We start from the raw sequence: 27,736 nt of genomic DNA, 5'->3' as shown, positions 1-27,736 counted from the left end.
ACTCTCCTAAAAGGATAATTAAACTTCCTAATGCATTGTCTCTTACTTTACTCATAATAACTGCTTATGTTCAGGGCTACTCAATAAACAGCAAAGGGAAATATAAGTTATCCTTTAAGATTAAGAATCACATGGGGAAATAAACATTTTGAAGGAGTTCACCAATGACTTAACATTTAGGAAAGTTATACAGGTCTATAAATGTATTTTTAAATATTATTTCCATGTATTTTCCATCTCACAAACAAAGCTGTTTTGTTCACACTGAAGAAAATGTGTGCAAATACCAAGAGTATAATCCTCATTTTGACATCATGACAGTCGTTAAGAAAAAATAAATAGATACAAATTTAAAAAAAAAGGTACATTAAATCAATTACTACACATACAGTAACAGCTCCAGCACGGACTAGCTGCAAAAGGTTAAAAAACCCTCCCTTTGTGTACATGAGGGAGGGTCAGATTTAATTTCATCTTCCTCCAGAAGAATTAAAGTTCCCTTTATCCAAAGTTCAGTGTCTCCCTTTTTGCAGAAAGAGAGGAGTGAGCAGTTCGTAGCAGCTGATAGAACATATGGTGGTGATAAAACTAAATGTGAGCTTGTAAACACTCACAAGCTTTTAGTAGCCTGTAAACTGGGACTATTATCTCTCTTAACACTACTTACAAACGTATCCATACACAAGAGTTGGAGTTGGTCCTGAAACAGACGGTTTGAAAAAACACTGAAGGGAACATGTTTTAAACACCTTTTGAACCTGCTACTCCTCAATGAAGACTCAACTATTGTGCATCTTAACTGAACCAGGTCACTAAAGAAAGTTCACTACTTAGAACAAAGTGGCATTGGTCCTTTTTGGTCATTTTAAATATATCTAATAAACAAATGCAAAAGCTAATTGTTAGATGTGTTTGGGACCTGTCTTTATCCCTTGAGCTTTTGGCTATTCCAAAATCAGAGTGGATTGATACTCTTGGTTTATTTTATTTTAGCCCGGTTCGGTTTCACGTGCCATATTAAAATGATTTGCCTTTACAAATGCTTGAATGGACCACATCAGAGTATCATTAAAACGTATTAAAAGTTGGCTTGTGAAACGCCCTTAAGTTTACCTACGGACAAAATCAAAACGCTTTTGAGCAATCCAATGTTGATCAAGAAAACATTATCCTTTTGTTTAGATTTAAAGGTCCCATGTCATGCTTTTCTGGTTATTACCCGTCCCTTTGTGTGTTATGAAGTCACAAACCCTCAAAGTACACCCTGTAGCGAGTAAAACTCTAACACAGAAAAGACCTGTCTATGCTGCCCCAGAACGCCTCGTTGGACATTTCTCTTTTTCTTCCTGGGTACAGTGACGTATTTGGGTATAGTGACGTAACGTAACGTAACGGCTCCGCGGATTGGTCCATGAGCCGTTACATTAAGACTTCCTCACACACACACACACACTCAATCTTTTCTCAGCTGCAGCTCCGCCGATTTCTCAGCCTGAGACGGCGGGACGCGGCGAAGCTGGGAGTTTGTGTGTGAGCACACACACAAACTCCCAGCCAGGCTGCGGGTGTGTGTGTGTGTGCTCGGGCTGGTTTCGGGCTGGGTTTCGCCATGTCTCGCTGTGTCTCGCTGTCTCGCAGACGGCCACTGGGCTCATAGGGAGGGGGGGGGGCAGGAGCTCCAACAAGCCGTTTAGGACAGAGAGTGAATACACATACTATACAGAGATGCTGTATGAGAAACCAATGTGAGTTTGGAAAATTGCACAATATAAATATATTCTAGTAGACCTCAACAATGGAATTATGATCAGTAGAAATGGCCATGACATGGGACCTTTAAGTCAAAAATCTGTGGAAAACTGCCCATGCTGGCATGCAATTAATAGATTCAAAGATGTACACTGGAGTTTGATCAAATAAAATAAAATAAATAAACAGGTGGTCAACCACTGCATGTAAATCAAACATAATATTACAGTAAAGTGCCATCTTGAAGAGTGACATCTGAAGCGAATGAAACTGGTGCACAGGTGAACAATCAACCTGCTGGAAAAGTAACTCTGGCATAAACAGTCAGATATCGTTCACACATTCACAACAGGTTTAGTAACATGTAGTGAGACAGAGTGTGTGTACCGAAGAGAGGAAGGGTGTGTTGTTACCAGCTGTGTGTGCTCACCACCTTCTCTTTATCAATTAGGAACATCAGAAGGGGGAAATCAACAGGAAGTTCAGACAGTCTGGCTGCTGGTAAAGAGAGAGTGGCACCCCCTGGATGTGGAACACAAGAAACCCCAAACTGGAGCTGGACACATTTCCCAGAATGCCTTGTGCTGTACAACAGTCCTTTCTAAAGATGAAGGCAGGATCATACATTTTGTTCATCAGCGAATGAGTAGCTGGCTGAATAATTTGTTCTCTTCTCCTGCAGATTGTGATGACGGCCCCCCCCCCCCCCCCTCGTCACCACCCTCCTCACTAACTCGGTGCTCTTTTTTCTCTCGGATTGCAAAATAAAGCAGCTCCTGATACATTGGCCGAGGCAAGCGAAATCAAACATATTGAAGCACTTTAAAATGTCTCTACAAAAGGTTGCAAGCAAACATGCAGAATGCAGCCCATACATACATAAACACAAATAAGTATATAACTATCTATTTATATATATATATGATATATTTATATCTATATATAAACTCTGCCGTGTGAAAATTATAGAATAGCAGTGTTGCTACCTCACATAATAGCCATTATGTGAATATCCAAGCCTGTTGCCCAGGTGTGTGTGTGTGGCCCGCCGCTCTCAGCTCGTGTGTGTAGAATGTGTGTGTTTTTTTTGCATTACATCTAAGTCATCGACTCTGCTACATTTCCATACTTTATATTGTATACTATTTCACCTACGACTTATAGTTATCATAACAACATTACAATTGCTTTGGTTTTTAAAAAATAAAGTGTTTTTTCCCTTAGTTTGGCATAGAGAGTTTAGAAACTGGCATTGGGATGGGCCTGGGATGAAATCTGGGAATGCAGAATTTCTGAGTCATGGTAGGAAAGGTTGAAAATGGGAACGGTGGGAAATGCTACATGTTCTGGTAAATTAAGTCTACTTCAAGTTAGATTTGCTCAACTAAAATACTGATCAGTGTGTGTGATTATGGACGTACTGAAGGATATGGCGATCAGGTATTTGCACCTATATGTGTGTTCCTGCACAGATGCACATGGGTATATATATATATATGTGTGTGTGTGTGTGTCTGTGTCTACCTGTCTTGCACTTGGAATACAGTCGTTGTGTATTTACAGTACGTGTGTCCGTGTCTGCATGACTCTGTGCCCATGCATGTGGGGTTCTGCTGGGGGTATGCTGGGGGTCTGCTGGGGGTCTAGGTGCACGAGGGGCTGGTGGCGCTCTCCAGGCTGGACTGAGAGAGGCGTCTGGTGAGCGGTCCGATGCTGGGGTCTGCCAGAGAGGAGGTAGGGAACAGCTTGTACCAGCCGCTGACCGTGGCAGACAGGTCCAGGTCCTCCAGAAGGATCTGGGCCATTCCCATGAAGCACTTGTGGTCCATACGCCCGTAATCCCCCCACACGATTACCTTGAGGAGAGGTGAGAATAAGTTATACATAGACTAAGGAGGCGTGTGGCGCAGTGGATTAGTGCGTTGGTGTTGGGATCAGTGGGGCACAGGTTCAAACCCCACTGCAGTCAGCATGTCGTTGTGTCCCTGAAGACACTTCACCCCAAATTGCTCCTGTGGGGATTGCCCACAGTATTGAGTATGTAAGTCACTTTGGATAAAAGCGTCTAACAAGTGACATGTAATGTAACTAATATTTCAGTCTCCCACAAGAAGGAGAAGACTGCGCCTCAACTATGACTATACATCTTTTTTTAAGCTATACATTCTTAATAAATAATATGGTAAGATATTTCTTTCATGTAGTTCTTTATGGTTACAGATAATACTTCTAAACACCTCCAAATGTATCTTTCTGTAAAGTATAACATTGTTTTCTTCTGAATACACCAAATATAACATGTCCTGATTCCTGTCATTTGAAACTTACACATTACTTTTCCTTTTTCAGACAAATGTAATGACACATTTTACACTACATGAGGATAGAAAACATACTAAAACCCAATAATATTTGAAACCACAGAGGGATTCACGAGTGTTAGAAAAACAAGGAAGGGAATGAAAGAAGTCACATACTTGTAGGACTTTGCCCTGAGGACTCTCATCAAACAACAGAGCCTGCTGGTAGGTGGGGTCCAGATTCTTCTTCACTACTTTGGTTTTCTTTTTGGCCAAGCACATGCCGTTCTCCAGCAGATACACCTTCACGTAGGTAGCTGCAGCAGAGAAACACAACACATTGAAACTCCCACATGAACACAGCTCGGACAAAGGAGTCAATACATTTGAATGCAGGGGGAGAAGTGAGTACCTGGTGTGTTCTTGGAGCCCGACTTAGGGGTCAACCTTCTGGCCTGGTTGACCTCCACCTCCAGCTGCCCTCCTCTGTCCACCATGCCTACATGGACATCGCCTGTGGAGGGAAAAACACTATCAATAACAACCCAATAGAAACTTGGGAAACACTTTATATTAAGGTACACTTATTCACCATCAACTAGTTGTTAATTAACATATTAGAGTCAAACTACTAGCTTATTTGTTATGAACAAGACTTCACTTTAAAATAGGGAACATATTCTGAGTTAGAAATACCACATTTTTTGTTATTTTGATGACACTTGTAGTTTCATTTCTTGTTACATAAGAATAGATGATATGTGTTTGGTGTTATTATGGGAGAATTCATATTCTTGTGGTACTGCTGCCTTATTAGGCCCACATTGAGCAGAGCATAATACAGGGTATATGCAGGAATCCTGAAGTCAAATGTAAGACTTTTAAGACCTTTTTTAAGACCCTTTCCATACATTTTAAGACCTCATCGCCACTTCGAGTTTTAACCGGTTACCTTGGCGACACACTTTACCTCACATTTACAATATTCAGTATTGATTGTCCTTCCTCCTTATCTTCCAACCATTTGGACGCAAACTTGCATTTCCCCATAACGATGTTGTTTAACAACCGGCGTAAACGGACCTTCGCGCGCTATCAAGCAGTGAGCGTGCGATGTCCTGTTCAGATGACGTCCAACCCAACGGGATGCCATAAATAAACTACACAGAATCACACTACACACCTACGCAATGATTACATTCAGGCAGACTGTAGAATACAACCTCTTTGGACAATTTATATACTTATTGAAAACAAGCTACCTAATAATAATAATGTAATACCTTGGAAAATGCCGTTTAATACTTTTTAATACTTTTTAATAGCCTTCATTTTCGCTAAATTGATTTATCAACTTTTAATACTTTTTAAGACCCCGCAAACACAACTCATGTACAGCAACTTCTTTACATACAATAAATAAGCACTTATTAGAGGGTTATTGAGGAAAAACTCTTAACTAATGGCCTAGTACTGGGAGAATATGGTCATGTAGAATAAGGCAGTGTCAAAGAGCCAATATACTGCTAATATGCATGTTAATTAACAACTAAATGATGGTGAATATGCGTACCTTAATATAAAGTGTTACCGAAACTTGTATAATCAGAACCAGAACATAATCTCACTAAGGTTGCAATGTCCAGAATGTAACTGCAGAGGGCGACACAGAGCTGTGAACGCGCCTGAACAGCCAGGTATGAGCACAGAACTGTTGTGTTGATTCTCACAAGCAATGACCTTTTGCATGAAAGATGCATACCTCATGCAAGAATAACTTCCTCCGTGCTGAATACACTAGTATTGTGCAGTACTTTTAGACGCTGCTGTGCATTTAACAGTTAGTATGCTGGTGTAGGGCGGGAGATATTTGTATCTGATTCTCCGCCGTAGTAGAGTCCAACATAAATGTACTCTTGTCTCACAACTTTATTAACCTATAACTGTCTAATTTCCATTGGTTAAAAGAATGAATCCCAGCGCAAAGAAGATCTCAGAAAGAATCAAACGATACTAGATGAGAATGAGACACCGTTGTCGATCTTTCTTGGCTTACCCATGGGGGGTGTAGCTAACGTTTGCCGGCCTACGATCTGAGCGGGGCCGAGTCCATCCAGGAAGTCACTGAACTGGCTCTCAGGGCCCAGGCGTGTTGTAGGGAAGACAAACCTGAGAGAGAGCAAAGAGTTATGATGAATATATGTATGCCGTGTGTGCCATGAGGAGTTGCCGGGAAAGGCAAGTTTATTTATATAGCACCTTTCAACACAAGGCAATTCAAAGCCCCCGAACCCCCCTTTTGAACATTCTAATCTGCAACCCAATATTCCGAAAATTCAACGGATCCTGGCCGTATTAGTGTAGCATATAAAATGTATTTGCTCCCAGACATTCATGTGGCTTGCTAGTTTTGGACCCCATCTGTAACCCCAAGGGTAGATACTCACGTTCCATCGGAGCTGTTGGAGTTGGTGCTGCCGTCGGTCGAGTCCTTGCTTCCTTGCCGCGTCACTCGGTTCCTCATCTCCACGGCGATGCCGGTCTCCGTGCTCCGTCGGATGGTGCTGCGAAGCTTCTTCGTCCCACCTTCTGCAAAGAGTTCATAGATCCAAATAAGTTTCCTTTATTCAGTGGGATAATACTCTTAGCGATATAATCAGATGAAGTCGTGGAGCAGTCTGATAAGTAAGACAGGTATTAAACAGGATCAGTGTGGCCTTTGACTGATTTTAAATGCCATTTTTAAAATGTCTTCCATTTTTGTAAAGCACTTTGAATTACCTTGTGTTGAAAGGTGCTATATAAATAAACTTGCCTTGCCTTGCCTTGCCTTGCCTTACCATTAAAGGTCACCTATTATGCATAATCCACTTGTTCATGTCTTTTATACATCAACACGTGTCCCCTGTAAAGAGATTCTGAAAGTTTCAGGAAAAAATATTCTCTCACTTTTTGTCCTGATCCATTTATATAAAAACCTGTCTGAAAATGAGCTGATCAGATTTTGGCCACTTTATGTCATAACGATTTTTTTGGCTTGTGTAACCATTAGCCAATCACCAACCAAGGTAAACCTTATCACCTGGATCTCCTCCTAGAGCACCATTGTGTTCTTTTTAACCAGATATCTCTCAGAGGGGCGTGGGGAGTGGCTCCTTATTTTCATCTAAAGTAACAGACACAGAATCAGCACTTTGGAAACAGGGCTGAAACAGAAGGGATTATGGGATGCTGCAATGATCTGTTTGGTGTTTGGAGCCAAACACTTCAGAGACATGTTTTGTATATATCTGAGAACTATGATATATTGATGAAAAACAGTATAATAGGGGACCTTTAAGGCACAAAAATATGTTATAAATGGATCCTCACATATTTAGTTTTGTAGAGGTTATGATAAAAGCAGATGTTTCCTCAGGCGAGAAGTCGTCATGCTGTTTCTTAGTTACTGTGTTTGCATGAAAACAGACGGAGGATTGATGTCTTTTATGTCAGTGAGACTTAGCTGTACAGGAAATATCAACAATGTTTTTTTTTGTTTTTTTTTTAAACTCAAAAGAAATAACGACAAATCCAGGTTTGCCTTGAGCACACCCAGCCCTACAATATTTATTTTGAAGCAAGTCCACTCGGGCAAGAAGGCAATCTGGCCTAATTTCCACTGGGACATTCCCGCACTATTGGAAAATATGTTCAATTCGCAGGTATTACTACGGCCCATTTCAAATATGGGAAGCACGTTTTACAATAGCTGTTTCGAGTACGGTGCAATAAGCTTTTAGGGGGACTTATGAGCCTGTCTCGGGAGGTAGAAGCAAAATGGTAGCTTTAATAACAGTGAGCATAGTGGGGTAGAGAGAAAGTGGGGAGGCAGAGCTAAGGGGGGCTGAGGGGGAAAGTATTTAGGCTTTACAGCTCTACAGACGAGGCGAGAGGCTACCCCCACACACAGCTTTAAGGGCATCATCCCATTTAAAGACTCACTGTATCTCTGTGGGTCTTGACATGCTGAGTTTTAAGTAGTGAGGCACAGTCAAAGTCACTTAGGTTAAGGGTTTGTGACATGTATGGTTGCACGTTGATGCAGATTTAGCAGAAAAACCTTCCCTTTAATATCACCCCATCACCCCCGTTTTTTGTCCTGCAACATCTCAGCGTCCACAGGCAAACACATCACTTCAAACAGTCACACAAAGACTCAAACTGGTGCATTTTTCTTGTATTTTTTTAAGGAAAAGTGACAACTATTGGAGTAGGAGACATCATCTTGGATCCTGAGAAAATTCGAAATATTTTCTGAAGACAAAATAATGAATTGATTGATCTAAAAATAATCTAAAACCTGAATCTAAAACAATTAATTAAATAAAAACACACACTGTAAACACAAACTGCTTGTGAACACTAAAAGAAGATGCTAATTGTTCTACTACCAGCTTCTCACCATTAATAGAAACCCCAAATAACAGAGGAACGAGATGTAAAAGACAAAAAAAGAAACACTTATTCACCCCGAGGTCTACAACTGGAAACAATAAAGCAATATAAAAACTTCAAATTCCCAGAGCTGTTTAACACAAAGCTCTACAGAGACGTGTGCACACATTCCCACACTGACACTAGGAAAGTAGTGTCTGTACAATCACACCTCTGTTTACACTCTCTCACACAGTGTCAACACGTGTCTGAGCTACATGAGGAAAGTTTAGTCAGACAGGAAGATGACAGAGCTTTAAAAAGACCTCTACACATTTCTGTACTTATTTCCCAGACTTCCCTTTGACCGGGGCTTTCTTTCTAAGCTGCTTTTTTAAATCCTGCAGTAGGGGGTAAACGCTTGAAAATGTCTTAAACCTTCTTACAGACATCTCTAACTTTACCCCTTTAGTTTTTTAATCTGGAAGTAAATCACTGGTAAAATAAGATAACATAAGAGGTACTTTATTGATCCCAAATCGGGAAATGTTTGCGTTGCAGCAGCATAAAAAACCAAACAAGAGCTGCTTTCACAACAAGTACTTTGCCGTACTTAGTTCCCAGCACTTAGTTCCCAGCACTTAGTTCCCCCATGGAACTAAGAGCAGATCGCGTTCACACCGGAATAAGTTCCCTGAGGGAAAATTACGCAAATTAAGCCGCTGACGTCACTTCTTCTTCTTCTGCTTTGGGTTTACTGGCAGGCCGCAAACAACTTCACGGCGTATACTGCCACCCGAAGTCCGCGGCCGGAAATCCCCGGAGTTGGGGACTGGCTTCAGTAGAAGCTGCTGGGACTCCCAGCAGCTTCTACTGAAGCCTTCCGAGTAAATCGCCAGAACACCGACACCTCCTCATCACTCTCCCTCTCCCATGTTTTCTTTTGTGTTGCCATAAGTTAGTCTCTCTGCGTTTCTGCGCTGGGCTAATGCTAATGCTAATAATGCTAATGTGAGGATAATAAAATGGCGGCTTCACAAAACGTTTTGGGAGTTTTACGGGGCGTGGTTTGCAATTCGCCCAGCCAATCAGAAATTGGAACTTTTTGTGTGTGTGTGTGTGTGTGTGTGTGTGTGTGTGTGTGTGTGTGTGTGTGTGTGTGTGTGTGTGTGTGTGTGTGTGTTCAGGAAAGTACCACCTCTCTAGCAGGGACTAAAAAGGGGGTACAAGTTCTCATGAACTAAGTTCTCTTTTTGGTGTGAACGCAAAATCCCAGGAACTATCGGAACTAAACGGGAAAAGTACTCCGGTGTGAAAGCGCCTAAGGCATCCCATATAAGTAATAATAATAATAATAGATGAAATTTGTATAGCGCCTTTCAAGGGACCCAAGGCCGGTTTACATGGTGAACAAACAAACAAAAGAGGCAAATAATAAAGTACAAAATTATTAAAGAGTAGAAATTAAACAATTCTAGAAATTAAACATCTCAAAATAGTATTAAAATAGAAAATATACAGTAGACCATGAAGATAAAACATCTATAAACTTTACAACGGTTAACAAAGCAAGAGAAAACCAACAGATTTTGAGTGCTTTGTTCCGACAGCTCATTATTTAGCGGTTGCTGTAGGAGCTCGTACTGTATGTCTCTCCTCTATAGGATCCAGGTTAGTTAAATGGGGGAGGAGACTTTAAACAAGCACTTTCTCCATCTTGCTTTCTGTTAAGCTCACACCCAGGTACAGCCGTCCCACTTCATTAGCATTGTGCAACTCCAAGCTCATTAAGCATCCTCGCTGTTCCCAAATCATCACCATCACTACGGAGGATAAACAGATTGCAAACAAAGCCACTTGATGAGACTGGAGGAGGGAGGAGGGTTAGGGGGGGGTGAGATCTGACAAGAGGAGTGAGGGATGAAGGGTGAGACAGAAGGGAGAGGACAAGTAGAGTGTTGAGGGGAAATAAGTGAAGAGACAGATGAGAGTGATGGGGGTCCTTTGGGTGTCAGAGAGGAGAGGGGTGCTGCCTGCTATTTATAATCCTGCAGTCGAGAAGATTTCCAAGACAGTGTGTGGTTGGTGTGTGTGTGTGTGTGTGTGTGTGTGTGTGTGTGTGTGTGTGTGTGTGTGTGTGTGTGTGTGTGTGTGTGTGTGTGTGTGTGTGTGTGTGTGTGTGTGTGTGTGTGTGTGTGTGTGTGTGTGTGTGTGTGTGTGTGTGTGTGTGTGGCATCACACCCAGACAGACAAACTCCATGCTCTCCCAGCTGCCATGACAACACCCGCCCTCAGATCTGGACCCAGACAATGCCACCTGAGACAAATGGCGCCATGGCGACGGGCTCATACCCCATCACTTTTTTTTCTTCTCACAAATCTTATTTTTAGAGGCAAAATGTTACTGAAACTTTTGAACTCTCGTCTGAAACGCTGACTGACATACCCACAGCAACAGTAACCAGAACTCTTTCCTGTCAAGTATACAGTGTGTACACTCAAGTATCGACATTTAAAATAGTTAATCAAACATAATTAGCTGTGTACACTCTTAGTATGACGGTCGAATGTGTTTATAATGGTGGTGAATCTTCTGTAAATACTCTAAAGAGGAGTGGGACATCCACATCTAGTGGTTAATTCATCTAACTTCACATCCACACTTGTTACTCATTTTCTAACCAGCCCATCCCCTCCCATCAAATCCCCCCCCCCCACACACACACACACACACGGTGCGAAGCAGTGATCTCTTCCTTCCCATTTAATCCCCTCCTCCTCGTCTGCGCTTTCCCTCCATTCGTTTCCATGGCAATGCCGTCTGCATTGCACCAAGAGCCCCGGCTGGTGTGTTCGCTCACAAGCCTTTCCCCTCTCTCTGTCTTTCCTCGCTCGTATTGTCCTCTCTATACGAGCCTCCATACTTAAACAGACACCACTTATTTTTCTCTTAGTGTCTTTGAATCAAACGTTAAAACACTCTTCTTGCATTTAGTTCTTCTCGTTGTTTCCCACCATATTTTAATTAGTTTCTCATTTCCCTATGCATGCACTCACTGGTGTGCTCCCTTATATTCAAGATTCAAAGGTTTTAATGTCATATGCACATAAACTACCGTGTAGAAAATGGAGCTCCTCCAACGATGCAACATATATGATAAAATACAAAAGTACAAATACAAAATAGTGCAAGAAGTCTATATACACGTAAATAGAATATGATATATACAAGAACAGAATGTAAAATTAAGTATTGTACAGTAAGATGAAATGAAATACGGTTTATTACGGTGATAACTAACTTTGTTGTATAGTGTTAACATCGAATGCACACACACACACACACACACACACACACACACACACACACACACACACACACACACACACACACACACACACACACACACACACACACACACACCCTGTAAGACATGATTAGAGGTAGTCTGACATGTATGCTGTTTATACAACATTACATAAGTGTTTGTGCATCAGCATGCTTGAAGAGAGGGGGTCTTGGTCTTTGTTCTGCTACGATGCTGTGTAGGGTGTCTGCTGTTTGCTGCACTAAGATAAGTACTAACTAGTCCCTAAAGACACACACAGGAATATGCAGCCCAGGAATAATTCACAGTCAGAACTCTCTTTTTGTGTGTTAAAATATAACTAGGTAATCATTGAAATTAGCCTTTTGATGCACGCCCCACGTTTCATAGTCATGTCACAGGGAAGAGGATTAGAAGCTGCTCTGACATTTGGAGAGAACACTGATGAAGCCCTTCTCATTATCCGCTGTAATATAGAAAGCTGTTTTTAGACTCCCTGGCTGCGCCGACATGCCTATTGGATGCACCGGTGACGGCAACGATCCGCCATGCCTAGCAACAGTAACTAAGCAGGTGAAATATATGTTGTGGTATCTTCACCGCCGGACCCCTGCTAAATTTGGACGAAAATCAAATTTAAGATAGAAGGAGACGTAACATATTAATATCTGTTATTCAACGCCATATTTATGTATCATACAGTTACATAAGAGTTTAGAAAAGTGAGTTGCAGTATGTAAGGACTGCAGTTAAATATACTGAAATGTATCGTTTGTATATGTATACACCTAGGTACTAAACTATGATTATCATTCAAAGCTTTAGGGTAATTCAAACAGATTTACTGCACTTTCTACGGCAGGTACTACGAAGTTACAGTTTGCAAATAAAAAAAACAAGCAGATGTATTTCAATGCTTTTTCCATCCAGGATTCCTCTGATTAAGACATGTTATAACACTGTGAACACATAAGTGCCAACAATCAGCAGCCTTACTGTAACCGTGCTTTGCTCAAAGGCACATTGGGAGCCTGAGGATATTCATTCATGCAGTGTAGCACCAATACCAAACAATGCCTCAACTTATCCTTTCTTTCGACCAAAGTTAATGCAGCTATGATTTTGACATGACAGATTTCTGTGTTTCTGTGTTCCGTGTGTTACCCGAGAGAAAATGGACGCCATGCACTTATGGGCTAGTCTGGCTGGCTTCCTGTCTTTTGCAAAAGTTGACCCTGAGCAGGCTGAGTTGTTGTCTGATGTAGCATTTGAATCGGAAGCTGATGACTTAGGTTGCTTCACCACAGTCAATCAAATCTGACAAAATCCCCCCCACTGGGTCCTGATGAGGCAGGTTGACTAAGTGCTAAAAGGTGGGATATTTTGGGAAACGAGCTGAATTCTCTTTCTTGCAGAGACTTAGATGAGAAGATCAATACCACTCCAGTACATTACAGATGAGCTTAGCCCAAAAACTGGAAACAGCCAGCCTTGATCTGTTTGAAGGTAAAACTCCCTGTAAAGCTCATCAATAATCAGCAAATACAGAGACAATGGGGGTGGGGTTAGGTTTGTTTCAACGGCTACCATCGCTGGAAGATATATTGTTCCAGAAATAATTGTGATATACAATCGTATTTGATCATGTTATGCCACACATGATCAAGTAATAGCATATTAAACGCTAAAAGCAATTAATTCTTCAGAATACAAATACAAAATAAAATAAAACCACACATCCAAATAAATAAATGAAATACCCTCTTAGGCTTGGTTGACAAAAATCGCAAATTAAATATTTATCACATATTGGCACAGGAGTATAGATAAGTAAGTAAGTAATAAGCAATTCCCTCTTTAATAGGCTGCCGTGTCACTACCGTTCCAGTTTCATAAAAGTGAGAATCTTTGTTAACAGTAAGGTAACAACAGTTCAGTGTTAGGGGTTTGCTGTAAACCCATAATGTTCTCACACTAGAGCCCTCAACAATAATTCAATAACAAGAATGATTGAGATATCTTTTCAATTCTCTGCAAGACAGCAAACCAACAGATTTCCCAAAATGTGAAACTAATCCTTTAAAGGTCCCCTATTATACTGTTTTTCATCAATATATTACAGGTCTCAGATACAAAACATGTCTCTGAAGTGTTTGGCTGGAACACCAAACAGATCATTGCAGTATCCCATAATCCCCTCTGTTTCAGCCCTGTTTCAAAAGTGCTGATTCTCTGTCTGTTACTTTAGATGAAAATAAGGAGCCCCTCCCCACGCCCCTCTGAGAGATATTTGGTTAAAAAGAACACAATGGTGCTCTAGGAGGAGATTCAGGTGATAAGGGGGGGGGGGGGGGGGGGTTACCTTGGTTGGTGATTGGCTAATGGTTACACAAGCCAAAAAATCGTTATGACATCATAAAGTGGCCAAAATCTGATCAGCTCATTTTCAGACAGGTTTTTATATAAATGGATCAGGACACAAAGTGAGAGAATCTTTTTTCCTGAAACGTTCAGAGTCTCTTTACACAGAGGGGACACATGTTGATGTAGAAGAGACATGAACAAGTGGATTTTGCATGATAGGTCCCCTTTAAGGGCAATCTGAAGAAAATAATGAATTATACTAATACAAAATAATGCCAACAGTTTAGGGAATAGCTCAAAACCTTTCAAGGCTCGACATTATCTTGCCAGGGGCCAGTAAACTCTGTGTACAGTAAAGTGGATTGCAAGCGTGCAAGTGTTCTCTTTCTCAGCTGCTTTTATTCTCTACAATTCACCCATTTATGGGACACAGGCAGCATGCAGCTTAGACCGTTTTTTAACTCCAATAGAGCATGCAAAAACAAATAAGTGTGGCGGAGAGTTAAGTGTAGCTTAGTATGCTAAGTGTTGGGGTCCTTAATGATAATGCATGGGAGGAAAACAGAACTAATCTCCAGTGTCGTCTTGATGTGTGCAGCAGTGTGTGTGAGAGTCACATTAACAGCTGAGGAGGGGACAGAAACCAGGGAGTGGTCAATGAGAGGCGATTAGCCTCTTTAGCACCATGTTGCAAAGGAAATGATTTCTTGAAATCGAAAACCTTTATGTATGGCAGGATGTCTGTCAGTGAGTTAATATGCCACACGGGCTCCTGTCTAATGACAATTCATTACAATGAGGAAAAGAGTAATCTAATTCAGATGCAATTTCCTCTTGATTACTCAACAAGCCGGCTGATGGGCGAAGGATGCAAGATGGCCGAATGATTTGAAGGAGAGAAGAAACAGATGAGTAAAAACTATTAAGCATTTTTACAAAACCACCTGTTACATTTTAAGCTCTGAACAAAACGGTACCATCTTGTACACTGCAACAAAAATAATTTAAATGTGGACTCTGTTGCTCTCCCCGAGATTTCTTCCATTTTCCCCATTAAATGTGGGGTTTCTTTGGGAGTGTTTCCTCTCTGATGTGAGGGTCTAAGGACAGAGGGTGTCCTAGTCGTATTCATCATCTGCACAAACTGTAAAGTCTCCTGAGACAAATGTAAAATGTGTGATATTGGGCTATATAAATACACTTTGATTGATTACATTCTGCTAGTCTGGTGAGAGATACAATTTTTTTCAGATGAGGATGGCTTTAGTTCAAAGCAGAATAATACAGCCAATTCCACTTTTTAAAAAGAAAAATACACTCAGGAAATAACCTTAACATGTCAGCAGATTTGTGCTCTCTGATAAGAGACCATATTAACAATCAAAACTAAACTAAATCTCCTTAGTAATATTTCCTGAAGTGCAGCAGCAGCCTACCTGTGTCATAACACCAATTCAGAAATCCTCCTGTGTGTTACGATTGGCTGAGAAGGAACTACAAGTGTGTGTGTGTGTGTGTGTGTGCGTGTGTGCGTGCGTGCGTGCGTGTGTGTGTGTGTGTGTGTGTTGCTCCTACCAACAGCAGGTCTCTAGTCCAGCTTTTCTATAAGAGCACAGCAGGATGTGTACGTTCAGTAAGTGTGTGTTTAGTGCACTGAATGTCGAGAGGAGTGGTAATGATCAGCCTGATTATAGGTATTTTACACACAGACATCCTGACAACCCCGAACGTACACACAAACATTTCTTTTTACAATAAATGTTAAATCATGCCTTTTGAATATTAAGGGTTGCATTAGATTGCAGGTGCAGTATTTTACAACTGAGAGTAGTTCACACCTTTTTATAAAGGCAGGGTTTTACATGCATAAGCTAGTCACACACACACAAAACGATAGGGGGGAAAGATTGAGAGAAAATTGAGATGTCAGTTAGCTGGGGGAGACACAAAGAGGGAGATAAGGGAGTAAGTGGAGGGATGAGGAACAGAAAGAGGAGAGAAAATGATCGCTGGCCAGCTTGGGTGGTGTTTGGTAGCCTCTAAGCACCGGTGGGGAAGAGGGAGCTTTTAGAGACATGAGTAAGGTTTCAGTTTGTATGTGAGGAGAGCCAACGACTCAATACGCTTCCAAAGAAAAAACAAGTGGTGGAGCAAGAGGTGGGAGATACACAGCAGCCGCCTCACCTGAAATAGCAGCTCGAAAGACTCAAGGAGGATTTTTCCACGAGTCATAATGAATATGAATAGCTGTCGTGTGTAGTTACCCTATGAAATAGCACAGTTACCACAGGTCAGACGCTGCAGTGATTCACCAGCTTCCATTGTTGCTATTTTAAGAATCAATTGCTCTCTATTCGCTGTTAGTCATTTTGTTAAAGGCCTTTTCTAAGCTGTTTTGATTTGTAAGAATTTCTCTTTTGAGGTACATTACACCTCGGAGGATCGGATCACAGTAAGCTCTCCAAATGGCTCTGGCAAAATTCCTGAAGTGTGTTTTCTAGCTGTGACTCAAACAGACAAACACAGTGAGTCACACAGAAAACACCCTGCTTACTCAAATGCCAGGTCTGCTCTCTGGTCAGGGGACAAGTGGAGGCTAAATGTTTCCAAACACTGGACAATCTAGTCTGTAGCCTTTTGCTGTATTATTGTTGAGTGTCTCCAACCCACACAAAACTCCATCATACATTTCAAATATTAGGATTGTTGAGATATAGCATTATCGAGATCCAATAGGTTTTCTGTTTTTCTCTCTAGTTGTCTGTTAGCAGGAATATAGAAAACCAAATGCCCCATTTTTATGAAACTCTGTGCTAGGGGGTAGCATGGGCTAAAGAAGAACCCATTAAATATTGGTATGGATCCAAAGAGGCATGTGCTGTCTTCATGTATTATTGGAAAAACCTAGAAAAATGAGCTTGGAAAATGTGCCTGAACTGAACGCAGGTAATTACCGGACTTTGACTGGTAAAATATGCTGAAGACCGGCAAATCTAAATCTCACCGGTCAAAATGTCCGGTCAAAATAATTTCCCCTTAGCACAATACCGCATCAGTTGCGCCACTTATGTGACGGACAAGAAGAGTATGTGACAGACAAAAGAGTATGTGACAGACAAGAATTGTCCATTCTAATGTCTAACACTTAATGTGGAGAAAGAGATGTCCTGTATGGGTTGATTGTGCGTTGATCTGTTGGTAATGCCTCGGGGTTCCGGCAAAAAACAAATGCATAATGCTGCTGCGCTATACTTTGCGGCCTCACCCGGTTGCATAGCGACGCTTATTGTTTAGGTGTCTTTTAATAAGCAGGTAGTCATATCATTAGCTAGAACTAGCTGGATCTGATCGATATGGACATAAACGCGAGTGAAGTCTAATCTGACGGGAGAGAGAGATCAGCTGCTGCTGACAAGTCGACACGCAGCTCTGCATGATCACCTGCAGCGGTGAGTGGAACAAAACACACACTTCAGGTTAGAAAATCACACGTAGCTATTTTAATTACCTCTCAAACTACCTAAACTAGTTATAGATATGTTTATTTTTACTGTCGGGTCACTCATTACTGGATCCGCGAGCTGCATGATACTGGCGGGCTGTCAGGAGAGGGAGAGAGCGCTCCGTTTATTATTCCCATGTTATTATAAGTTACTTTACACTTTTGAATAATGTAGTTTATCTACTATATTTAGTTTGTTTAATATCGAATCATATCAATTTATTTTAAAGCTCAATAAATAACAAAGAAGACCTTTGACCGGCACTTTTCTCATTTTGTCCGGAAGATTTCAACTTTAACGGACATGTTGACTGGCAAAAAATATTCTAACGGAAACTCTGCTGAACGCATCTGAACGCATACTCAAAAACTCAAAACAAGAATAAACGTGTTGTTTAAAATGTCCTGCGAAATAAAAAACGAAATATCTTTTAGCAGTTTGGTCGCACCTAAAAGCTCATGAACCCCAAACTTTGCAAATGTCATCACCCTAGCAGCAAGGGAGTATACCAATAGACTTGTAGGAGGTCTACGCTCTCTGAATGCCATTCTAGTGTTAGGATAGAAAATGTTATTCCTAGCTATCTACCATCTACATAACATCATCCAGTCCTGCAGAGCTATCTCAATGTTCACTTTGAAAAGTATTACTACAAAGAGCTTTTATGTACACTGTAGTTCAGGTAAACCGATAGCTAAACTCTGTCCTGTCCCGGTATCAGCAGTGCTCTTTTCTTATCTGTTATAAACATATCTGTAAGCAAACGTGCATGTTTTATGCTTTTGGTTGCAAGCATAGTTTTCAAAGCTGTTTAGGAGGCTTTTCTGTAGAAGTAAAAACAGTTTTGATTCGGTAAATTAGCTTTTCAAAGAGAGACAAAGCTAAGGATACGATTAACTTTACAGTATTTTGAAAAACAAACTAAATTCATGGCACCATACTGTAGTTTGTGAAACTGAATTATGCCGTTTTTAACGCCAGGCAAATACGCAAACAGAAAGACCCGTGTTATTTTATCGAGAGACAAAACAAAACTGAGCCAGAAGAATGGAAAATGGGTTTCATAACATTACTGGCAATGCTGAAAGCTACAGCATAAATCTTCACTCCCAGGTCGGAGCTACAGTCACAGTTTGCCAACTCAGAAATGATTCGCCTGACGAAAGCACACGCAGACATGTGGCTGCTATTGGTCCCAGAACAAAGTTGGAATGATTTCAATAAGCAAACTAACAAGTATGCTCTTCCTGTGTCACATTTTTCCTTCTGTGTCTTGTTTCTTTTCTGTCTCTGGTTTCTATCCAACAGCACCACAGAAATAAACACGCAGACGACAGAAAGATTTAAACAAAGGATATTTTAAAAGGAGTTATAAAGTGAGGGTGAGAAACTAAAGAGGATGGGTGTCGAGTGAGATGAGGGATCTCAATAGAGAGGAAAAGGGTGAGGTGATTGAGTGGGAGTTGAAGCGCTTCACTGGGACGCCAACCAAAGACACACGACAAACAGACACACATCCACGCCTGGTTTCCTTTAATCTAACTCTCCTGGTGCACTGCATCTCATCGGGGGCGCTTGTTTCTCGGCAAGCCGCGTCCCACCGTTCAGACTGACAGTTTGCTGGGAGACGCTCACACACACACACACGCTCGGATGGCCCCTTTTCACAGTCCTGGATAAACCTGCTCAGGAGATAAGACCGTGTTCAACTGAGGAGTGACTCACCTAAAACCGTTTGTGTGTGTGTGTGTGTGTGTGTGTGTGTGTGTGTGTGTGTGTGTGTGTGTGTGTGTGTGTGTGTGTGTGTGTGTGTGTGTGTGTGTGTGTGTTCTATCTCCTCACCAGTACCAATCCAATAATAGCACGTAATAAATAGCACAGACAGAACTAAAATGCCACCCCCAACTCTCGCCTGTTACAAAACCCTCAATAATGACGCAATGACACAGGGTGTTTCTCAATGTCGAGGACGCTTGCTTGGTAGCACATGTCTTTCCGAGTCACTTGCTTCAGAAGCGAGGCAAGAATCCTTCCTAGCCTCGGAAAACGAAGAATTGTGGAACAGGCTAACAGGTGTGCAGGTGTGCGTCATATGCGAGGCCCCGCCTTAAATGGAGCGCAATTTCCGTCAAAGATTTGGAAATTGGTCCGTGCGCAAAGCATTGTGGGGATTTTAAGACCGCGGAGTCTACACATGTGCAGCCTCGAAATTTCTCGCTACGAAGGACGCCGGCCTCAGTAGAATTCCAAGTATGCTGGACATTGGAACAGTCCTTCGGCGGCACTCGATGACGTATTATGCTTGAAATAGTGGCTCTGGAGCAGCCTTCCTCGACATTGAGAAACACCCAGTCTATGAAAGGAACTACACGAGGAGAACGGTATGAAATACACAATCATTGTACAAATGCACGAAAATAGCCTTAATCAAAAGGATCTATAAGGGGGAACACACCTTCAAATAAAACCCCAGTTCTGTGAAAGTGCACCTCGATACAACATGAAGGAAAGTATATAACCTTTTCTTCTGAGCTACCTACTGTTCATAGGGTGTGTTCTATCGCCTACATCTCTATCCTTTGATGCTGTACTCAACCTGGCTTTGACACCTTTTTTCCAAGAGTTATCTTTGGGATATTACTGCTGAGACAAGCGAAATAGAAAGTCAGGGTATCTGCACATTTTTTAAGTACAAATGTAATGACTTTCAAGACCTTTTTAAGACCTCTCAAAGGAAACAATAATACCAATACAAAAAAATTGAGGAACTAGACAACAGTATAAACCGTTACTGAGTTGTATTGCATTTGAATAACGGGAAATATTCAGTGCACATTACCCAACATGACTGCCTTCGCATTAACAAAAAAAATTGTATGGCAGTAGACCAATGGAAACCAATGTCCCCCCCATGCACACTCATTCCAGATAACATTTAATACCTCCCCTCCTAAAATTCCAGACCTTTTTAGACCTTGAATATCAAAAAATAAACCCTGAAAGTGTAAAAGTATGAGACACCAAATGGATTTATTATGAATTTAATCTCGGTTACAATTTTTGGGGGCACAATTATGTCATTCATTAACAGTAAGAACTGTGACAGGTCTGAGCTGCTATTTAAAAATGTTAACAAAGGCTGTAGGCTGTTAACAAATCCGTTTGTGTGTGGCCTACTGAAAGCAGCATGCTGTGTATTAGTTCAGACATTTCCTCTCTTTGTTTTTGCGCTTAAACTGAGCGCACACTGTACACTGGGAAATAAAAGGCGCTCATTGTAGATTGATGATGTGATTATGCAAGTGCTTAATATATTGTTTTCATTCTGGTTATATCCCCAAATGAGGACCACTGTGAAATGCCAGATTATCGGACAATAATCAAGCCAGTTGACAAAAGGTTAAAGCCCTCTAAGAACCCCAACATTTTGGATATCATGATATTTAAAAACATGCAGTTCTTGGCCCAGACACTATCTACACTTATCTGATTGAATAAGAATTTACCGAAACAGATTCTGCTGATTGTTGCGAACTGACTGGATCCAATTCACAAAATGGATCACAGCTAGAACGTACCCTGCAGGAACCCTGACAGAATAACAACACCATAACCACATTAGCTCCTAATAGCACTTTAATAGTGAGACGTTGACTTATTCCCCCACTGTCTCAGTTCACTTTGTTGTTTGTACATCTTTTTGTCTCTATAAGCTGCCTAACTGTTCATTCACTTTCTTTATACCTCCCAATTCCTTCTGTGTAATCATCTACTGTAAATGACATTATTAGGAGTAGGACAAACTGAATTTTAATCACTAACTAACAGACTGCTTATGATCTGGTCCCAAAAGTCATAAAACAGATGCAATGCATTTAGAATAATGTCTCGAAAAACTGAATTAAAGCAGTAAATACAATTTGCGGAGTGCTTTCGGTCCTTTTTCCTCAAGGTTCCCATTGCAACCAGATTAATATTCAACACCAAGTTATTCAACAATGAATCTATGGCCACAAGAGATACAGTCAGTTTGTCTCTTACTCTGCAGGATGTACTTTAAAGGTCCCCTATTATACTCTTTTTCATCAATATATTATAGGTCTCAGATATATACAAACATGTCTCTGAAGTGTTTGGCTTGAAATACCAAACAGATCATTGCAGCATCCCATAATCCCCTCTGTTTCAGCCCTGTTTCAAAAGTGCTGATTCTCTGTCTGTTACTTTAGATGAAAAATAAGGAGCCACTCCCGACGCCCCTCTGAGAGATATTTGGTTAAAAAGAACACAATAGGCGCTTTCACACCGGAGTACTTTTCCGAGGAATAGTTCCGATAGTTCCTGGGATTTTGCGTTCACACCAAAAAGATCTGGAACTAGAACTTTTTTGCTAACCTTTTCACCCCTTTTTAGTGCCTGCTAGAGAGCAGGGACTTTCCTCGGGAGGAAAAGGTTCCAATTTCTGATTGGCTGGGCGGATTGCAAACCACGCCCCGTAAAACTCGGGAAAGTTTTGTGAAGCCGCCATTGTATTTGCTGGCATTAGCATTATTAGCATTAGCATTAGCCCAGCGCACCAACGGAGAGAGACTAATTTATGGCAACACAAAAAAAAACGTGGGAGCGGTGGAGATGAGGAGGTGTCGGTGTTCTGGCGATTTACTCAGAAGGCTTCAGTAGAAGCTGCTGGGAGTCCCAGCAGCTTCTACTGAAGCCAGTCCCCAACTCCGGGGACTTCCGGCCAGGGACTTCTGGTGGCAGTATACGCCGTGAAGTGGTTTGCGGCCTGCCAGTAAACCCAAAGCAGAAGAAGAAGAAGTGACGTCAGCGGCTTCATTTGCCTAATCCTCCCTCAGGGATTTATTCCGGAGTGAACGCGATCGGCTCTTTAGTTCATCAGAACTAAAGAGTTCCGATTAACTAAGTACTAGGAACTAAGTACGGCAAAGTACTTGGTGTGAAAGCGCCTAATGGTGCTCTGGGAGGAGATTCAGGTGATTGTGTGGGGGGGGGGGGTTACCTTGGTTGCTGATTGGCTAATGGTTACACAAGCCAAAAATTCGTTATGACATCATAAAGTGGCCAAAATCTGAGGTTTTTATATAAATGGATCAGGACAAAAAGTGAGCGAATCTTTTTTCCTGAAACTTTCAGAATCTCTTTACATGTTGATGTAGAAAAGACATGAATAAGTGGATTTTACCTATTTTTTTAATAGGTGACCTTTACATTTCCCATTTCTGCCGCCAAAGTCCAAATGACTTCCCTCAGCCTTCTCTTCTCTAGGAACCAAATCAAACAGTGGCTTATCGGCTATAAGGTGAGCATCCAAGCACCTGGGCCGAGCCGCTCCATCAGCCAATCAATGTCCACGTCACTCTGAACATGGAGCAGTGACAGCTGGCCAGATTGGGCCGGTAACGACCGCCAGGAAGAAACCCAGAGAGGACCTTAATTGAACTCAAGCGGGCGAGGAGGAATTTTTACCTGCCGCTCTATTCGTGTCTGTGTGACCTTTTGTCTCTCCGTGTGGGTCATTCAATTACTTACATGCAGCCTTATTTTTGTCTCTGGAGTGAATTATGAAGTAGGGAAAACATAGATTAGTGTAGCCCATTTAGGTCTCTCTGGGTAATTTAGTAAACAACCTTGTTTGTCTCCAGGAACAGATTTTCAGGCTTGTGAGGAAATTCATAAAGGAACATTGGCATAATCTTGTAATTTCTTCTGGATATCGTTATGTGTGGTCTTTTCCTGGTTTAAAAGTCTGTATTACAGTACAATTATGCAACTCTTTTAATTCAATGCCCAGTTTTAGTAGGTCTTTCTTTTATTTCCTGTTACCCACTAAGTCATTACATCGACATTACTGATGATTATTTACATTCTAATTGTGTAAATTAAGTTTAAGCATCAATGGTAAACCCTCATACATTTATATACCCTTATTAGTCCCACTGAGGGGAAATGTACACTACCAGTCAAAAGTTTGGACACACCTTCTCATTCAAAGTTTGTTATTTATTTAAATTATTTCTACATTGTAGATTTATACTGAAGATATCACAACTATAAAAGAACACATATGGAATTATCTAGTAAACAAAAAAGTGTTAAAAAATCCAGAATATAATTTATATATTGCTGGCTACTGCAGAATGCTGAAAAACAAAACCTTGAATGAGAAGGTGTGTCCAAACTTTTGACTGGTACTGTCCATTGTGCATTTGTCCCATCCTTGTGTTAGGAGTAGTATTTACAGTGCCCAGGAAACAGTGCCTAGCTCAGGGACACCTTGGTAGCACTTGGTCTTTCCGGGACTTGAACTGGTGACCTTCCAGTTCCCAAGACAAGTCCCGATGGACTTTGCCACCACCGCCCTATCGTCACAATATCGATGGAGGTATTTGGTCAAAGATATTTCGATGTCTAACTTTGTCCATATCGCCCAGCCCTACTGGATTGTGATTAAATGTACACCTGACATCAATTGGAACTTACATTTTAGCCAACATAACCAAAAATCCACACATTTTAAGTCAAGATCCAATACCAGTGTTTCTTATTTGACTAATTGAATTCGAATATGAAGTGCTTTATAAATGGAACCCATTATTATTATTATTATTAATTTCACTAGAAAACTATCAACCATGAGCTGCAGATGATACCTTTTTCACAAGACGAGGTATAGATGGAAGACAAAGGGAAGCGGTGCATGATTCCGTGATTTTGTTCCAGGAGCGATGTTGTGTTCCTCCCACAGCTGAGAACATCTAAATTTAGACACACCCTTCGTCACACACCCTTCCTCTTCTCTTCATCGTCAGCCCCTCCTAGCCTCCTCATCCACCCTTTCCCCTCCAACACAGAGACATGAAAGCCCCCGTGGATAAAATATCGACAGCTCTCCCTGCGTCAGACAAGTGTCAGCTGTGCCTCAGTGCGTGCCTCAGTGCGTGCCTGTGTGTGTGTGTGTGTGTGTGTGTGTGTGTGTGTGTGTGTGTGTGTGTGTGTGTGTGTGTGTGTGTGTGTGTGTGTGTGTGTGTGTGTGTGTGTGTGTGTGTGTGTGTGTGTGTCTGTGTGCTCACTGCCCATTAGCCATATGGCAACCATGTCAGAGCTGGCATGAGAACATATATGAAGTAAACTCACATTCTACACTGTCCTTGAAAGTGATCTCTTTCCTCTTGCTTATATTTCTCAAATAAATTCCCATTTGTTTCCCAAAACAGTGTTAGAATTTGTTGCGTGTGTGATTTCGAGCTGCAACTAATGATTATTTTCCCATTTCTTAACAGTGTAATATGCAAAATGTCCCAAAAATAAAGAAAAGCGCTCATCAAAAAGGTCTTGGAAGGGGACTTCCTCCGAATGTCTCGCTTTGTCTGACCAACAGTCCGAAACCCAAAGGAATCCCCGTAATCTCACCGATGACAAAAACCCTTAGCAAGTATTCACATTTGAAAAGCTGGAACAAATGAATGTCAAACATTGAAATGACATTTTAAATAAAGAATAATATATTTTGATACCTCAAACGTACGAACTGTAACAAAGCGAACAAGCAAAGAAAGACAAAAGCAGACTAGTTCGATGTTTCGGGAGGAGAAACCTAGTGTGCTGATAGGATATGGGGAGATGAACACAGCACTCGTTATCAACAAAAAAAGAAATAATATAATTAAATTGAAATGAGAAACATTCCCTGTCCCTTTTGGCCCTGCCTCTCAGCCTTTAACAAGCCTCGGTGTGCAACCTGTTTTTCCTATTTCCCACCAGGAGTCACTGGCTTTGTGTTTGTTACCGAGGTTCAAAGCAAGAAACACTTCAGCTGCAGCTCTGCAATTATCCTCACAGGAGACTCATAGTAGGACATAGTGCCGCTATCATTGCTATTCAGCTACCATTCAAACAAGCTGCCACTGCTACAAACCCACTTCAGAGTGCAACACAATGGTGCTTCAGGTTTAAAAAAAAGACTCATTACCAAATGCCACAGAAGGTGAAGCCAGTGAGAGCTTGTTTAATTAGATATTACAGGTATAAAGGCAGTGCATCAACTACCCTTTGGAGTGTATTAGGCTAATATCATTGTGCTTAAACTGAACCGATCACTGTCCTGTTAGACTAGAGTTGGAACATTTTGAAAGCCAACCAAGTAGGGCAGGGGTCTCAAACTCAAGGCCCGGGGGCCAAATCCGGCCCGCGACTTCATTTTATGTGGCCCAGCAAGAGCTTGCAAAGAATATAATACGTTTATTATACGGTTACATGCCACTTTACAGAAGCAGGTTACCCATAAACTACATGTCCCACAATGCATCTCGTTTTGTGACATGCGCACTGAAGAGACTTGCAATTATTTGCCCTGGACTTCTGCTTTCAGACGTAGTTAATTACTAAGTTATTGTCCCATCCGATAATAATCCAATTCAGAGGCAATAATGTAATATAATACATTATTTTATATATATATTATATATTTATATAGTTACAACCGGCCCTTTGAGTGCAACCTTTATGCGAATGTGGCCCGCGATGAAATTGAGTTTGACACCCCTGAAGTAGGGCGATTAACTTCTTAACATTCAATCTTCATTTAGAAATGAATTTGATTTGCAGTTTTAAATCCAAACACAAATTGAAAATGGCTTCTATTTGGGTTTGAGGTTTAGAAGAAAACATAAGCCAAGGAGGGAAGAGAAAGAGAAACAAGGGAGAGGTAACAGTGAATACTGAGAATCAGAAGAATGGAAGTTGGAGTCATGAAGAGGAATTAAATGGGGAAAGGTACAAAAGGAGTGAGAAGTCACACTGACCTAGCTCAAAAGGTCCAAATGTGGGAACAAATTGGATTTGAATGGTGCTCAAAAGTCATGTGGAGAATCCAGGAAGCAACACTTTCGCTGGCAGTGAGACTAAACTACAACTGGATTATGTTGTGCAACCCTGTTTTGCATAATGACAACAAATGATAATTGAATATTAATTGACTTATGGAGGTTGTCCCAATATTAGAACAGTACATTGAAAACATTTGAAAAGTAAGTAACAACTTCTACTACCAAGAGACATTGGAAGTGGAAGTGATCAGATATTATTTAATTTAAACAAAAGAGAACCAAATGGGGAGCCAACATTTTATTAAAAAAAGAACACATTTTTTACAGCACACTTTCCCAGAATACCCTTATGCATCTCGTTGAATAGACCTTGAGAATTAAATTAGAAAATCTTATTTAACTTATTTAATTATACTTAATCTAAAAAGTTCCCATCCAACACACTGACTGTAAACTGACCTTGCTGGTTGAGCTGCTGTGTGCTCTTGCTCCACTGCGACAACCCCACAATGGCCACCATCTTGGCGCCGAGGCTGGAGCGCCGCTTCTTGTTTCCAGCCAGAGACGTGGAGTCCGCCGCCCCTCCGCTGGGACTCTTCTCCACGTTGTACATCGTCCCCGAGATGCTGGAGGAGCGCACCACGTTACGAGCCGCCGCGCTCAGACCGCTGAGGCCGCTGAGACCGTTCATCCCACCCGGGCTGGGCACCTCCACAGAGCTGCTGAGCATCATGGTCCTGCTGGAGGGCCGAGAGGCTGGGGGGAAAGGATGTAGAGTTGGAGCGGGGCTGAAGAAGGAAAGAGGACGAAAAAATATGCTTAGGTGAGGGTTGAAGGAGAGAAGAGAGGAGAGCAGCTCAACTCAAAGGACATCTTGATAAACATGCTAAGAAATAACAATGGGAATCCATGAGAGCGATCTGGTTGAAAGGAAAAGTAAAGTACTTCTTTAACTGCTGTGGCTATGTACACTTTTTAGGATAATGTTGCGACTGCCCAATTGTTTTTTTTATTTTATTTTATTTCATTTAATGTATTTTATTTGTATTATATATTTCAATTGTATTTCTTCTGAAATGATGTCCTGTCTTGTCTTTGCCTCTGTTTTTCACATTATTATTTGTGTGTAAGTTTGTGTAAGGTATGGCGTGTCTTGTTGTTTAAAAGAATGAAAAATGTATAAACAAATTGTTTAAAAGGAAAAAGGACATCTTGATGAGCACTGTGTG

At 41.3% G+C, this 27,736-nt stretch overlaps 1 protein-coding gene across 1 annotated transcript in view; it reads right to left on the bottom strand.

The window, feature by feature from the left end:
* Positions 1–1,682: 1,682 nt before the first annotated feature.
* Positions 1,683–27,736, bottom strand: part of rims3 (regulating synaptic membrane exocytosis 3) — a 39,179-nt gene continuing 13,125 nt past the window's right edge. The window contains exons 2-7 of the mRNA XM_034124364.1: positions 26,967–27,295; positions 6,497–6,638; positions 6,106–6,218; positions 4,462–4,563; positions 4,227–4,366; positions 1,683–3,605 (exon numbers count right to left, since the gene is read on the bottom strand). Of these exons, the coding sequence (XP_033980255.1) occupies positions 3,393–3,605; positions 4,227–4,366; positions 4,462–4,563; positions 6,106–6,218; positions 6,497–6,638; positions 26,967–27,240 (984 nt within the window). The 5' untranslated portion in view covers positions 27,241–27,295 and the 3' untranslated portion in view covers positions 1,683–3,392. The remainder of the gene's footprint in view (positions 3,606–4,226; positions 4,367–4,461; positions 4,564–6,105; positions 6,219–6,496; positions 6,639–26,966; positions 27,296–27,736) is intronic.

The sequence above is a fragment of the Trematomus bernacchii genome, unplaced genomic scaffold, assembly GCF_902827165.1.
Source record: "Trematomus bernacchii unplaced genomic scaffold, fTreBer1.1, whole genome shotgun sequence".
NCBI lineage: Eukaryota > Metazoa > Chordata > Actinopteri > Perciformes > Nototheniidae > Trematomus > Trematomus bernacchii.
This window is presented reverse-complemented; position numbering and strand designations above follow the sequence as displayed.